Genomic DNA, 16,245 nt, shown 5'->3' with positions numbered 1-16,245 from the left:
ACGTATTTCCAGACGTTCACGTCCTCCAGTCGAGCCTGTCGAACGGGCCTGACCGGTCACCCAATCAATCACCCCGACCCAGGCTTAATTGTGGGGGCCGAGGAGCATCGAGGCCGAATTCCGGGGCTCACCGGAAGGGGTATGGCCCAGGACCTTAAAGGGCCCAGGGCGTGAACCAAAACAAAAATCAATCATTGTGTTACAAATCTAGGCGCACACGTAATTCTTTTTTACACTACCACCGGACGTCAGGGTCGGAAATGCTCCAAAATTGCCCCTTCACCATGGTCAGTGAGGTTGGGATGCAATGATTTAATTTACATAATTACTGATTCGACCCGTTATCGATGGCATGCTGTTTGCGTTGTAATTAAGGTTATAAGTCAGCCCTGTACACACGCCACAGGACGTCAACGCAACATACCAGGCTGCCACCACATTATTATATGGTGCCGCAGTGCAGAGTGCACAGGGAAGAAAAACAAACATGCTTCAGAAGGTTCGTGCGCACGTATGTGTTTGTGCGGTTGTGTATGGTGTCAATTTAAATTTTGGGCTTTGATTAATTAGCGTTGCGTGTGATATTTCACGTCCCGAGTAGTTCCAACCGCGCTTTTGACGTCGAATCACTTTGCTTTGCCCGGCCCTGGGATTGAAGCCTTCGGGCTATAGGCTTAATTAAGGATCGCATTTCGGTACTTCCGGGTTCATTTTTGAATAGTTGGTAGGATAGTTGGCAAACAATTGGATAGAGTTGGAACGTGCATCGCACGGTGCATACGTGTTAAAGTTTTTTGCTCCGCATCGCAACGAATCAACGCACCGAAAGCGCCTAAATGTAGGCAACCATCCGAGCGGAGTTCGGAAACGGAACGGAATTTCGAATTTCAAATCAAACATTCTACGCACCGCGGGCGAGGAACTGGAAACCCATCACGCGGAGATGGTCGTTTTGCTTAATGATGCGAAAGCTTGCTGCCGGATGTGTTCCCGCTGGGCGCATGCGCTTACCACGTGCCAAACATTCGGAAGATTTGACAGCGGCCGTAAATACTGTTTCTCGAGAAAATAAACGCCACCAAACGAAGACGGTTCAGCAGCTCCAGCGGAAGTTGCTGGCATCCTTCATCAAATAGCCGTGGTTTGACGTACGGGTAAGCTAAGGGTCCACACCGTGCACCCGTTATCGTAGGAATAAGGACACTGCCTGGCCTCTCCGGGAACTGGCGCTTGTGGTGGAGTGATTGCTGTTTGCTGGTGTTACGCTGAACCGGCCCTTCAGCCACGGGCTATCCTTGTGCCGAGTGTGTCGTGCTTGCTTGTGTGTGCTGAATACGTTGGTATGCGTCTACGGCAACTTCTCGGTGCCGTGACGTCACGCTTTTTTCGCTGGATTGATTACGGCGGTGATAAGAAAGTGGCTTTTTAAAGGCGGGCTAGCTTTTCGTTGTTCTCCGTTTTGCGTGTCACTTCCCAGAAGGACGGAGGCCCCGGCAGGCAAGTTGCTTCTCTCTTGGCGCCGAACGACTAGCAAAGCGTATAAAAATCCGAACATCATAGAATTGGGTTTCCCTGAACGGTCCCACTTCGAAAAGCGCAATGTTTTGAACGGGAACCATAAACACGCACCAAGAAGCATCAACAAAGCTTTAATGCCCCTTTGTGTTGCGTCTGTACAAAAGATCATCAAAATAATGCGAAAGTGTATTAACTTGAGCACAACTTGCGCATTTTTGTTTAATTTTATTTCTTGCGTTCCATTTGTGTTCGTTTTGCAATTGTCTTTGTATGAAACGTTATGTTGCTTTATTTTATTTAAACTGCAACCAAAAGCAGAGAGAAATGTAATCTTGTCCAACCTTCGTTCCCCCCGGTAGGCCACCCGGTTCAGCCTCTTTATAAAATATTGATCACTTAAAAGGGGCCCACAAATCGTTTACACATTGACCTCGGTTCGGTGAAATGCGTCAATTTGTGCCAGCGTCATCGAAAGCATCACTTTATTCGTTTCCCATCCATAATAGACACTTTCATCCGTCCAGGCCACACATTCTGATGACCGATAAGTGAACACACCCGCCCAGGCCCGCCGGTACCATGTCCTAGCTTTTTGGGGCGAATAGCACCCCAAGCGCTTTTCTTACTCTATCCCTTGATCCACGGGCAATTCGGAGCGTTTTTCCGCATTCCAACCTCGTTTACTGTCTCGTTTCCATTTTAATTTTATGATAACCGCAACGCAGTAAACCCCACACTAGACCGTCGATCGCCGTCGGACCGTTTGGTGCCGATTTCGGATTTTTTGTCTCCCTTCTCTTTGTTCCGCTGCTGTCTCGAGTCTCGAGGCAGTTGTGGTCTCCCAAAGTGAGCCCGGGAAGCAAACATGGCAAACGCTGGACCCCCTATTGAGCTATGGGTGTGTTAAATATTTAGTCCCTCCGTTTCGGGAAGGACCTGAAATGTGGTTTCCGTGGTGTCGTATGATGCATTTGCCTCCACGCATAATGGGGTTGTGTTCAATTTATGCTGCCCCGAGCGGGTCACAGCTTACGAACGAATGGTTCGAATCGAGAGGTTGGCTTGGGCTTGCTTCTTCTTTTCTCTCATAATACCATCGCAATGAAGTGGATTGTAAAATTTGTCAACCCCTTCGAACACACCGAACCCGAATCGGATAGTAGTGGGCTTCGGAGACGACCGGGAAGGACTTTAATCCGATTACCGGGCAACGATAAACACCCAATCATCGTCGTTCGGCATAGCTGGGTGGCCGGTCGGGTCGACCGAGGGGTTAAGCAATCAAACACTATCGAGGTCAGGCGCCTCCGTAGTCGTCAACGGGTAGCATGGGGCACGTCTTGGTGATTGGCCGATACTCGCCGTAAGCCGATCTGATACAACATCTGCCGGGATCCCCTAGCGGCAATCAGCCGGAGAAATAATCTGTTCTGATTTTCCGTGTCCTTTTCGGGATTTTCATGGTCCCCTTTTTTTGTTGGTTCACTTCCGTTCCTTAGGAGTGCAATCGCTGTGCAGCTCCTCAAAGACCTCTGGACGGTGAAATGCGATCCAAAAGGATGAAGTTTGCAGCAAAATGGATCCCCATTTCCATCACGCTCGGCATCGGTAAGTGAAGTGACCGCTTTCGTACGTTCTATGCATGCATTTCAACAATAATCATAAAATTTAGCATAACATTTCGGATCAACAATGTTATGATTCCAACTTTGTTGACAGTTTCAAAAATTCGGCACAACTCCTTTGCTCAACATTCCCAATTTAGGACAATTGCGAACCCGGACCTGGAGTGATTGGCATTCTCTAACGAGTGATAATTAATCTAATTTACGTCGTCAGAGCCCTGACACCGACAATCAAATAATATTGATTAGCTTCGGAGCAAACATATCGAAATCTGACTTTCGGGACGCTCTTCTGGACACAAGCCTGTCCCAAATGGCGTTTCAGATTTCACTTCCCTTCATGAAATCGGGCCGGGTGGAAATCATCATCAAATTTTTCGCCCAACCGTTTACATTTGTCATTACCCGGAACACACCCAGGCCGGACATTAATTGGGACCAAACAGAAGATTCATTGCTCTCCGAGGACGTTACAGCTCTGCGTCCCTGCCAGTGGCGATCTCGGAGCTTGACGTTCCGAATCAAGCCGATCAAGAGTGAATTATGTTTCCAACCGGAAAGAAAACCTAGAGCCAACCATTAGCACAATGCGATGGTCCGACGTCTATTTGCCGTGTGAGTCCGCCCGGACCGAATGGTTAGGCCTTGGGAGAACTCGCATCTCGCATGTTGATGGCATTTGTCCACGATTGACAGTGATTTCCTAGTGAAATTAGGAAGAATTGACACATCCTGTGACCTCGCGCTTTAATCACTGTCAAATAAAACAATCCACCCGGTGGTTCTGGGTTTCAGATTCGATACGGGTTTTGCCAACGATTTTCACGATCGTGTAAAGCATCAGCAATCGAATCCAATGTGTCCAGGCCCTTGTGGCCATTTTCGAAGTGGCGGTGAATGTAACACTGCTCAGGGAGACCACATTGCTCTCTCTTTCTCTCGGACAAAAAGGCCGAACGAAAGGAAACCAGACGAGCACTCAGATTGCACCATAAATTACAATTTGTTGCATTAACTCTATCCCTTCCACTACAGGGACAGGGCGTCCGTCGAGGTCCTGTGTTGCCCCGTTGGTTCCGGAGATTTTTCTAACTTGAAAGTAGTTCCTTCGGGGCATTGTTGCATTGTTTGTTGCCCGTTTCGTCCATGAGATGCAGGCTGGTGTTGTCCGTTGTTTTGCAGTACATACAACATAAAAATTCAAATTACAAGCGTGCATGTGTATCATCCCCGGGAGGCATCACGACGAGTGTGTTGCACTTGGCCCTCGGATGGTCGGAATGTAGTTTCGATCACGAAGCGTTGAAGCTAAATAGAGACATGATTGAAAGCATATTTCAACAAAAAAGCTCAAAACTTATTTTATACTAAATTAACTTACTTAAAAGGAATATTGCAGTCCGTAAAGTAATATAGTATTTTTATAAAAACCGATAAGACTTTACCGAAATTTCTCTTAAGCTAGCATATTTTGTTGAGCTCTTCGCCCTATCACCTTTACAGTCCAGCGCCATCCGTTAGCAGTCTCGCGGCGTCGATAAGACGCTAAAGACATTAGATTATCGCCCGGTGCCCCAGCACCGGCGCTTCGCCGAGGCTGTAACCATTAGGAGAAAATCATTGTAGTAAATTGATTTAAAATTAATTATGGTAAAGATTTATTTCCCCACCGGAAGCGGCCAAATGGCCGCACGGAGGCGAAACCGGCGTCATCGATCGCAGCATAGACCAGCTTCTTGATCCGTCTTCTTCCGTTTGTCGTTTGCTTGCTACAACAACGCGCTGCCCTGTCCTGCGCTCGGTGTGCCGTCGTATGTGTCCGCACGTCCATCACCGGACGGATTATCCTTGGATGGGTTTCTCCGGCCAGTTGGCGGTTGTTGGTGTGCGGCACTGTCGGACGTCACACAGCCAGCCGACGTCGAGCAGGCCCAGCAAGCTTTCCGCATCACGCCGAAGGACATCGAGGCCGTCCAGGGCGATGAGGTGGTGATGCGCTGCGAGGTCGAGCATCTCGCCGGCTGGGTCCAGTGGACGAAGGACGGCTTTGCGCTCGGTTTCGGCAACGAGATCGTCGGCTTCCCGCGGTTCTCCCTCAACCAGAACCACAGCGACGGGGTCTACAATCTGCGCATCACCAATACCTCGTACGACGACGCGGCCCAGTACCAGTGCCAGGTCGGGCCGGCCCAGCACAACCTGCCGATCCGGGCCCAGGCCAAGCTGACCGTGCTCGGTGAGTACGGGGCTGCGGAATTAAAGTGACAGTTTGATAAGGCCGGCGCAAATAAATATCTTCTCACCGGGAGCGGCCAGCCCTAAAACCTTGTCCACTGTCACTGGCGAGCTGGGCTGTGGTCAGTGGAAGCGCCAGGGCTGGCTGCTGGCGGATTGTCACCGATGGGAAGATATTATAGAATCGTTAGTGCTAGGGAATCCCAGATACTACGTGTTGAGATGTTGATACAAATAATGCTGTACGATAATTTCCAATTAGTGGTACTTTTTATGTCATGCTTTTGGCCCCAATTTCTATTACAGCTCCACCGAAAGGCTACCATGATCAACATTAACGGAACCGACCGCTCAACGCCGTGGTAGCCAGCAGTCAATGCTGACGAGCTACAAAAGAGCATATTTTCCTAAAATGGCCAACAAACAAAAAGGATGATTTGCTGAGCATTTAGTTTCAAAGATCATTGCTAGGAAAACATTTAATTGTAGAACTTGATAGGACCCCACATAGGACATATCAATGCAGATCAGTCGCAAAAACCTGACCAAACATAAAGGAACATATCATTACGATTACGGAACCTAGACTAACGATTGAATGATAAAAACGATAAAAACGGGGCCTCGAGAGCCGCGCGACCCCGGATGCCCCCGGAAAATCACCCCAAGGGCTATCGCAAAGCCATTGATCACATTGTGAAGGTAGCACAGGGCAACGCCAGCGGCAGGGTGAAAAGTTGCCAATTAAACGAAGAGGAAAATAATTACCGGCATGCCAGTTATTTGAATTTCGAGCGTACGTTAATTTTCATTGCTTTTGCTCTGGCAGCGGCCAGACATTTTTGTACGTTGGCCAGATTCCTTACGTTTCCGTGTGTATGCGATTGTGTGTGCTTGTTTGGCGCCTCGTTCTTTTTCCGTGACTCGCGAGTTTCCTGTTCCATTTTGTATCATTTTATACAATTAGCAAACATGCAATGCGAGGCGAGAAAAAACTGGCCGAATGATGAATTTGGCCGGTGTGTAGAGCCAACGAAGGACTCGCCTTAAGCTTTTCCGCAGCTTTTTCACGCTTATCGGGTTCATCCATTTATCGGATGTTGTTTTCCGATCGTTTATTTTATTTTATTTGCTCTTTTCGTTCGCTCCGCTCATTTCGCTCTATTTGCTGCGCATTAACCGAAAAGCGGGACCAGCGGCGGTGCATTGGTCAATATTGCAATCACGACACTCCCGGAACCACAATCATGCGACACGCTGGCCGCGCAATTCGACTCGCCGTTCGTTGAATTTAGTCGCCATTTTCGCCATACGTTTTGGGGCGGTTTTTCTCTTCTGGACGGGCGGTCCGCTGGCATTTTGCGTCTGCCGCACCCGATCGATAGACAACGAAGATTTATTAATAAAGCTTAATATTTCGGTAGTAATTAAAAATGGCTGCAGCGTGCTTTCGCTCTCTCTCTCCCTTTTTTTTGCTCTCCCAATATATCCGAAACTCTGGGACCGGCCTGAAAAAAGGTGGCAAATTCGCGGCCCGATCCAATCGAACGCCAGCCTACAGCTTCTTTATTCCGATTTAAATTATGAGCCGGTTAATACGAATTTTGACGCATTCACGGTAATCCATCCACAGGCGGGAAAGTGGTTGATACGTTTCGTGGATTTATTTGTTCATAATACCTTTTCTTTTGGTTTCTACCACGTTGGCAATTCCATTCAATTATCCAGTAATATATATCCTGGAAACATTTGACTGAATAATCACGCTTTCGATACAACAACACTTGGTTTCGTATTGGTTGATATGTAATCAATAAAATCGTTTCAAAATTAAGCTTATCAGATACAAATAAACGGAGCATCGCACTGTTTCATCACTAACCAGGCGTCTCCATTCAACCCCAAAAAAGTATAAACCCCAACACAGTACTGCGAACGGATGAGTCGCGCACCCACCCATCAATGTTTAATGTTACTCCAAGCGACAATTTACTGGCCACGCTTATCTCATCGCGTGACATTTAATTTCTGCACGTTTCTCCTCGTTCCAACACGGCTCGACTTGACTTCTCGGCAGTCATTTATTATCTAATTAAGAAATGAGTGGAAAACAAATGACCGCCAGTACCAGCAGCTCCCACGGAGCAGCAGTACGGAACCTTTTGGGGTCCTCCGATCCCGAACATCCGGAAGCTTCCGGCCACGATACAGTGGAATGTCACTAGCAAGCACACACAAAAACACAGGAAACGCACGGTGCAATGCATTTTTTCCATCCACCCCGGGCCCGTAGTCATTAATAAATTTAATTCCGTTTGCTGCCCTAGCAAAACGCGTGTCCTCCTATCCGTAGCCCCGGACCATTAATCATTGATGAGCAAATGAGCCAAACTGGGTGCTGGCCGGAAAGCTGGCCTGGCGCGCGCATTCAACTTGTCAGACCGTTAAGACGTTGAACCGGGCGAAAGTATCCGGTGCCTCGTTAGTTCGGCTGTATGTCTGTCGTAAGGCCCCGGAAAGGAAAAACAAAACACAGAAAGCTCCACTAATTTGCTGCGTGACCTCGGCGAGGGGTCCTGGGTGCCTTGGTCCTGGGTTTAGTTCCTAGTTTTTGGGCCGATTTTTTCGCCACTCTCCTATGCTTGTCTACGTTATATCAATTAGTTTGTCTTCCAGCCCGGGTCAGAAAGTCCCGCTCGGAATCCTGCATAATGAGGGTGGTCGTTTCGGGCGATCGTTCGTCAATTACTGCACGAAATCGATAGAAATTTTTGGACCAAACCTTCCGCGAAAGATCATGAATATTCACGGTCAATTAACAAACGGTACATAATTGTGTGCCTGTAGCATTACAAATAGGAATTCTAAACTCTGGAAAGCGAAACCATATCCAAATTCACTGCACAAGGACAGATATAACTTCATAGAAGTTGAAAAAAGTAACAAGCGGAAGGCAACTATAGCCATTATTAAATGTTCATACCCCTAAATATTAATTTCCCCTTTTTTGGAAATCAATATCACTTCGACTTTACTTCGCCGAACAGAATCACCAAATTAGAATGAAATAACATTTTCATCTTCGACCATCCTACATCGATTAAGTGGAACCGTGGGCCCTATGGACATGCTAATGGTTCACATCTTTCGTCGAAGGTTGTCGCCCCCAGTAATGTCCCGGACAAAGTGTCCCTCTTCGAAAAACTTCTACTCCCAATTTACGGACAAAATATTGCCTGACATCAATAATTCCATGAGCAATTCACCGGTTACTTCATTTTCATTAATCACAACGCCTTTTGTTGGTCCACTCGTTTTCTTTTTTGAAACTCACGTTCGCTCTATCGTCCCAGGCCATCATCGGCAGAGGATCGGCCGCGCGAAGAAAAATTGCGTATGATGATGACAAGACAAATAACTTTCTGTCCTTGCGCTTCTTTTTTTGGTTTCGTCAGCTCCAGCCATCGCTCGGTGGACACGCCTTTCATGAAAGCGGTACATGATTTTTTTGTGTAGCAGCACTCTAAACGAATCCACTCATTTTCTGGAGCAAAGTGGAACGTTTCTCTAACACTTCTCTTTGGCAAGAAAAGATGAAACATAAACGACCCAGGGAGATTGAATTATCGCTCCCCGGACATTCTTTATTTTTAAAACAAATGGGGTCCAAAAAAGAAAATGCATCCTCTTCGACTCGCGCACGGGCGAGTAATATCAAGAACAAACAGACTTGTCACAGTAACAACTTCAACCACAGGGAATGATAATGGGCGAGTTGCCCTCGTGTTTGTGTACATAAATAAATAACAATCTTCATATAGGTCGCGGAACCGGTCGGGTTTGATTTAAAAGATCCGCCGGAACACACTGCAGCTCACCGCGCGCCATCTCTCAGTGTCTCTGGTGCCATTTGTACGAGCCGTAGTACTTGAAGTTGTTCTCATCGCACTTCCGGTCCGCTTCCTTCGGGCCACGCGATCCGTACATGTACTTGATCGGTTCCGGTCGCTCCCGTTCGATGTAGTGCAGCAGCGGGGTGAAGATACGCCACGCTTCGCTCAGCTCATCCGAGCGCACGAAATGCATTTGCGAACCACAGAACACGTCCAAGATGAGGCGCTCGTATGCATCCGGCAGCGCTACGTCCTTGTACCGCTGACCGTACGTCAGGTCGAGCTCCGTCTCCTCCATATCGAACGTGATGCCGGGCGATTTGGTCATCATCTTCACGTACAGTGCCTCGCCCGGTTGCACGCGAATGACGAGCTCGTTACGTTTCGGTTTGCCATCGAAAATGTCTCCCGGAACATCCTGGTACTGAATGCGCACCTCGGCCTTGCGCTCGTTCAGTGCCTTGCCACAGCGCAGAATAAACGGAACACCATCCCAGCGCTCGTTGTTGATCTTCAGCGCCGCCAGCGCGTACGTCGGAGTGACGGACCCTTTCGGTACAGTCGGATCATCCAGGTACGAGGCTCGCGAATCCTCATCCGGCCCATTCGGGTTGCCCACGTACTGCCCGAGGACAACGTCCTCTTTCTTCAGCTCCTGGATGCTCTTCAGCACCTTCACCTTCTCGTTACGTATATCATCCGGGTGGCAGGTGGCCGGTTTCTCCATCGCCACCAGCGACAGTATCTGCAGCAGGTGGTTCTGCATCACATCGCGGATGATGCCAAAATCGTCAAAGTACCCACCACGGCCCTGCGTTCCGAACGGTTCCTTGAACGTGATCAGCACCGACGCCACGTGCGCCCGGTTCCAGGTGGGGCTAAAGATTTGATTGCCGAACCGGATCGTCATCAGATTCTGTACCATCTCCTTGCCCAGATAGTGATCGATCCGGTAGAGCTGATCCTCGCTGTACAGCTTCGCCAGGTGGGTGCTGAGCGCGTTGGACGTGGCCGCGTCACGGCCAAACGGTTTCTCCACAATGATCCGATTCCATCCCCTGTGGGAGAAAAATACATTTCAGAGCCATTCGCTTCGAAGGCAACCACCCGCCACCCAGTTCTTACTTTTCACCCATGCAAGTGTTACGAATGTGCACCGTAACCGATTCGAAGACCGATGGTGGCAGGGCCAAGTAAAACAGCCGATTGGCCACGCGACCGACCTCGAATTTGCTAATCTCCTGGTTCAGCAGCTCAAAGTCTCGCCGAGTGTCGTAGTTGCCGGCGACGTAGAAATTGAGTGACCAAAACTCGTCGAACTTTTCCAGCTGATCGTCCTTCACCTGAAACGAGCGGATCGTCATGCCTAGCAGTGCCAAATGTACGATCCTGCAGAGAGCCTTACCTTCATGTACTGACGGCACTTTTCTTTGAGCTCCGCCACCGTCATCTTACTGCGCGCATAGCCTATGAATTTCGTGGCCGATGGCAACAAATTATCACGGAACAGCCACCAGAGCGTTGGGTAGATCTTTTTCTTCGCCAAATCACCCTGCAACGACATACGCGAGCTATTAATATACCATGTTGAAATAATAGACAACCAACTCAGCTCAATAAAATAAAGTTCCGCTTAAATTAAATAAAAATCGCTTCGTTTAGTAACCGCACATCACAGGGGAAAGGATTCTGGTTCGCTTATCACACGAACGAATCCGGTGTTTACCGAGCGATGCAATTTGTGGTTAACAATACGGCGACCGGTAACCGATGGAAAACCGCACCGTAATTTAATATTCTGTTCGACCTTCGCAAAATGCGACATAAAAAAGCAAACCCTCCAGAGGACCGTTCCGAGCAAACAAATCAATCAGCAAATTAGCCGATAACCGATTCAATAGTATTCAAAAAAGAAGGCCCTTTAATTTCTCCAGACGGCGTGAGTCATCCAGATATATTGTTAAAGCAGATCTCGAAAGGTTCCCGCTTCCCGATTCGTGACTTTGAATGAAAGCCGTGATTGACAGATTCAGCAGAACAATCCAACGGTAGTCTCCAGGAGATGTTTGGAAACCTTTAACCAGAAACCACAAGAGCGACAAGACAGCGCTGCAATTTTCACCAAAAAACCCTCATTCATGACCACACTTTCATGGTCCATTTAACAAACCGCAGGTATGTGGCCGCGCCACAGTTAGCCTTGCTGTGGTTCGGTGCACACATTGTACACCGAACCCGATCGGCGAATTTATTCCGCTCCCGAAAACTCCCGGAACGCCGATCGTCATTTAGTTATCATAAATTAACGCTCGTACCCAACACGCTTTGGTGACCGCTTAAGGGTGGCCACTTAGCAATCCACCGCTTAGCTCGGGTCCGCTTAAAAATAAACGCCTCAGAACGAGCCGCTGGAGTTCCGGCTTCGCACTTACCGATGCACCGAACACGACGAACACATGCGGACAGTTGCAGTCGAAATGCGTGCCTTCCGTGTCCATGGCGCTCGACTTCAGGTTCCGCCGGATGATGGCCAGCGCTTGCTCGCCGTCCAGCGATTCTGCCCCCTCCGAGTCGCGCCGGTTCGCGTGATGATGATGGTGGTGACCACCGCAGCCTAGGAGTAGACAGGAAATTAGAATCTCGATTCACGTGTCACGTTTTCAGGTCCGGCCCCCCCGTCCGTGGAGCAATTATTTTGCCAGGCGACTATTTTGGTTCCGCAAAAAACCCACGATCCGATCGAGTGCGCAGCCAAGCCGCTACTAAAGCGGCCCGCGCATTGCGTCCCACCCCAGCATAGCGCGCTCACCAATATCGCGATCCCGGGACCGGTCAACACAAACACTCGCGATTCGCGATCGGCATCAACCGTGAAGTGCGAGGAAACGGGTACAAGAGCGAGCATTTTTCCTCCGTTTGCCCTCGGTAGGGCGCGACCGCGAAAATGCACTTTAGACGGTGGTTAGGCTAACGCACACAAGCGTAATAAGGTGCATGTGACGCTTTGGAGCTGCCCGCGGTGCGTATGCTGCTCTTCCCCGGGAATAGAAGGTGAACTGAGCAGGATCTAGGTCCCGCTGGGCGTAACACTTACTCGGGGCATCATCACCAGGCAGCGCCTGGAGCTCAGGCAACGAACCGCTTGACGTGGAAGACGTGGTTTCTTTTTCGTGGGCAGCACCACGAAAAACTTGCAGCCACGAACCGAATCGTTTCATTTCGCTCAACTCTAACAAGTTTTATTCGAGTAGTAAATCTTACGCACCGACGGAATGGGGTTGTAAAATTGCCCACAGTGTGCAGTGGCTGACTACAATCGCACAACTAACGATCGAATCGATCAAGCCAATCGGAGGCACCAGCGTGTGTAACATAGGGGGGTCACGAACAACCCTCTCCGAAAAACAAAAACGCCATTCCACACATTGCTGCTGTAAGCTGAGGTATAATTTAAGGGGTAACCTCTGCATGAACGCGATCGCGAGTAACGTTTCGATTCACCCCGGTCCCGGTGGCGACTCAGAATCCAAGTGACCACCAAGTCACGTGCAAGACACGCTTCTCAGTATGCGCATTGCAAATGCGACGACGAACGCAGCAGTAACGTGCCGATAAGGGTCCGGAATGAATTCTGTGGGTTTTTTTTTAAAGTGACACCTAAAAGATGACAATGATCAATCGTATTGGTTAGAGCCATTTCTTACGTCATACCAGGAGCAACTTACGCAGATTTACCGATGCGAGATTTGCAGACAAAAACCACCGGCCATGCGAAGGAGCACGTTCGTCACACATCGCTCGCTGGGAATCTGCGCGTCACGCAATCATTAGTTATATCGCGATCCTCGATGCGATGGTAAACATTCGCTAACGGCGCGGTGGTTGAATCAAATATTGGCCAGGCTCTCGACACCCACTTCAGAGGCAACAAAACGGCCGTCGGATGGAACAGCCACACAAAAGATATGGCCCGAATCGGTTATCACTCGGCCACAGTGTCCCGCCTTTTTTTGCATGATCATGCTCGGACAGCGTTTTCTTTTAAGATAAATCCCCAAAGTAAACAACAATTACTGACTAAACATTCACACCCCTAGAAGCGCACCATCATAAAATGAGAAACTCGAAACGTTGACTCGAGCCGCGCCTTCGAGGGCACCGTAGAAAGCTTGCTCCGAAGCGGATCAATTAAAGCGAACGAGACCCAGCGGCTCCGCTCCGGTTTTGGCCGCGGTAGAGAGAGGGATCGCCAGATCGTCACAATCGTTGGGTCCCGCGTTCCACGAGACTCGCGTGACATAACTCGGGGTCCACGTAACGCATGTGGCAGGTCGTTTCACCGTCGCTTACGCAGCCTTCCTAAGGTGACCCCTCGAGAGAACTCCGATCCGGGGTGCGTCACAGGGTGGCGAATTCAGAGCATCCATTCACTTCTTCTTGGGCCAGCGTTCACCAATTGCATCGCGCTGTGCGGCCTTGACGGCGTCAGATCCCGCGCGTCCCGCGTCAAAACGTAAACAAGCGCGAGACGCGACGCTGCGCTAATCTCGCGGGCCCCGCAAGATTGCACCCATACACACCCAGGCGTGTTGCGTGGCCACCAATCGCTCCCGGCGGCCCACAGAGTTTGTGCCCTTGCGCCAAAGTCACATTCAGCGCGGTGGGCAAAAACCGGACAAAACTCCAATCACCGTTCCGGCTTATCTCCGGTGGCCGAAAAGCGAGTGCCCGATCACGTGATGGGCGCCAGGTCCTGTCCCCTTTATCCTGACACACAATGGGAGAGCGATATCAAATGCGAAACGCAAAGCGATCGCAATCTCGGCGCATCTCCGTGACCGAGCACGCGTGTCATCTGCCGGGCAACGATAGGGAATCCCGATTAGATTAGGCCGATTAGACACTTCGATTTACCTGCTGGCCGCTGCTGGTGGTACCCTTCGCCGCCGCCGTTGTTGGTGCCATTGGCGGACGATGATTTGGCAGGATTCATGGCCGAATGCGTCACTGCGGGTCGAGAGAGCGGAACACAAAAAAAGTAAAACAACGCGCGACACTCGAACCGATCGGTAAGATTAAGCCTTAAGAGAGAGAGAGAGAGGGGGCAACAAACGTGGTCGCACACAAGAGGGCACAACCGAGCGGATTCTCGGCAGGTCGCAGACTGATCGGTTCGCGGTTGGCGAGGGAACGCATATCGCGGACCCAGCGATCGTTGGCGCCCAACACCAATACCAATGCGGCGCAAAGTCGCTTACGCGCTTAAGCTTTTTCAAGGCTCCGAGAGTCACGGTGGGCCCGGCAGAGACCCGAGCGTGGCCGTGTGCGGTACGAAAAGTTACCACGAAATTGGTCGGGGCTTTTGTAACCTATTAGATTAGGCTCCGGTACACAACCCAACATACGGTCAAATGAACATCCCCAAATCCCACGGAGCGGACTATCTAAATGTTGTTTGTAAATTGGACCTTTCTACGGAGCATTTAGGTGATGGAGTCCGATAGGGCGTTTGTTGGAAGTTGGCCACTATCGCTCGGACCCTTCCTTTATGGCGCTATCTGAAGTGGTTTGCAAGTCCTCAAGTACCGTTTATCGTAACGGAATGTTTATCGGACAACAAAATGAGCCTTTTTATCAAACACCCAGTCGATAATAGATTTCCGTGGGTTATCTTGCTGAGGGTTCAAAGTGTGTTTAATGCAATGATAGGTGTGCCTTCTAAACGAGGTTTGATTTCAATTGAGCCTGAATACCTCATCCAATGGCCGCTCAAGAAGTGTACGGTGAAGATGATGGACATAAATCAGCCGAAATCTGACGAACGAACAATAATTTGCCGTTGTCGGTGCCTGGCCAGAGATGGAATTCATAGCAAGCTCCAAAGCTCACACGCGGTCACGACGAGCCCTGGCGGGCAGGTTTCCTTGCTGCTGGCTGGCTGGCTGTTTAACGTACCGAAAGTTAAGCGAGAAGAATACCAATTTTCATATTTTCCTTAGTATTAGCATAATTTCACATCTTCACCCGGCTTCCGTTCCACGTGGCGTGGCAGTTCGTTAGTGACGCCGCAAACGCCGCGACCGTGGCTGGAAACGTGCAATCCGTACGCATCCGAAGACCGTATTCCGACCACGGGCAACTTTCTTTACCGAGCATGTGTGACTGTGTGCCGTCTTACAGACGGCAGCCCACCGGAATCGGAAGCGGAGGGGATGGCGTTGTCACAATCCTTTAACGGATGGTGTGTGTTTCTTCGCCATGCACCCGGAAGATGCTGACAAGGCCCTCGGAGCCATCCTGGCACCAACGTGTGTGTGTGGTGCTGTGTGTGCGGCACTATGACTTCTGCCAAACGGGATTATGTTTGCTTACGCTCATAACTTTTCTCCTGGCGTCAGATATGGAAATGTCTTGCGTATCGTTCGCCGTTCCGCTGAAACTGAAACTTAAACAGAGAAAGAGAAACAGAGAGAGAGAGAGAGAGAGAGAGAGTGGGGCCCAAGGAGGACGCCAAAAGGATGCGGACGCCCTGACTGCATCATCTCGTTGCGCTGCGCGCCGCGTTGCAAACTCCTTCCGAAGATCCGCGTGCTGCATTATGCACAAAGATTTGGCCCTTCTCATGCCCGAAGAAGCTTTGCGTCATGTTTCATTTCTTGTGCCTTAATCTTGCGCCTTTCGGGAAAGAAGTGGCCCGGCGTGGAGTGATGCAGTGGAAGCACGTGCCTTTGGGCAGATTACATTGTGCACAACATGTTTGCTTTCATTAATTTTCTACGAATCCGGTCTCCATTTGGCTCGAACTGTTGGCCTCTTTCGTGTTATTTTTACGTTTCCACGGAAAAAAACGGACTCCTCATTCCCAATGTGTCAGGCGGTCGGAACGTGTGGGCCCTCAATTGATTCATGCTGCGAAACATCCGGACAAATTAATTTAATACCAACCCTGCATATGCTGCATACCATCATAATCG

At 49.6% G+C, this 16,245-nt stretch overlaps 2 protein-coding genes across 2 annotated transcripts; one reads left to right on the top strand and one right to left on the bottom strand.

Annotated features, from left to right (window-relative positions):
• The first annotated feature begins 1,063 nt into the window (after positions 1-1,063).
• Positions 1,064-6,752, top strand: LOC131216526 (irregular chiasm C-roughest protein-like). Its single transcript, XM_058211034.1, has 4 exons — positions 1,064-1,154; positions 3,018-3,126; positions 5,014-5,379; positions 5,685-6,752. The coding sequence occupies exons 2-4, from the start codon at positions 3,063-3,065 to the stop codon at positions 5,714-5,716; spliced, it is 462 nt and encodes a 153-aa protein (XP_058067017.1). The 5' UTR covers positions 1,064-1,154; positions 3,018-3,062; the 3' UTR covers positions 5,717-6,752.
• Positions 6,753-9,134: 2,382 nt separating this feature from the next.
• Positions 9,135-14,410, bottom strand: LOC131205690 (glucose-6-phosphate 1-dehydrogenase). Its single transcript, XM_058197899.1, has 5 exons — positions 14,186-14,410; positions 11,704-11,885; positions 10,677-10,823; positions 10,397-10,614; positions 9,135-10,329 (listed from the first exon to the last, which is right to left on the bottom strand). The coding sequence occupies exons 1-5, from the start codon at positions 14,262-14,264 to the stop codon at positions 9,270-9,272; spliced, it is 1,686 nt and encodes a 561-aa protein (XP_058053882.1). The 5' UTR covers positions 14,265-14,410; the 3' UTR covers positions 9,135-9,269.
• Positions 14,411-16,245: the final 1,835 nt, after the last annotated feature.

This window comes from Anopheles bellator, chromosome 1 (assembly GCF_943735745.2).
Source record: "Anopheles bellator chromosome 1, idAnoBellAS_SP24_06.2, whole genome shotgun sequence".
Classification (NCBI taxonomy): Eukaryota; Metazoa; Arthropoda; class Insecta; order Diptera; family Culicidae; genus Anopheles; species Anopheles bellator.
Note: the sequence above shows the minus strand (reverse complement) of the source record. Positions and strands in the feature narration are given on the sequence as shown.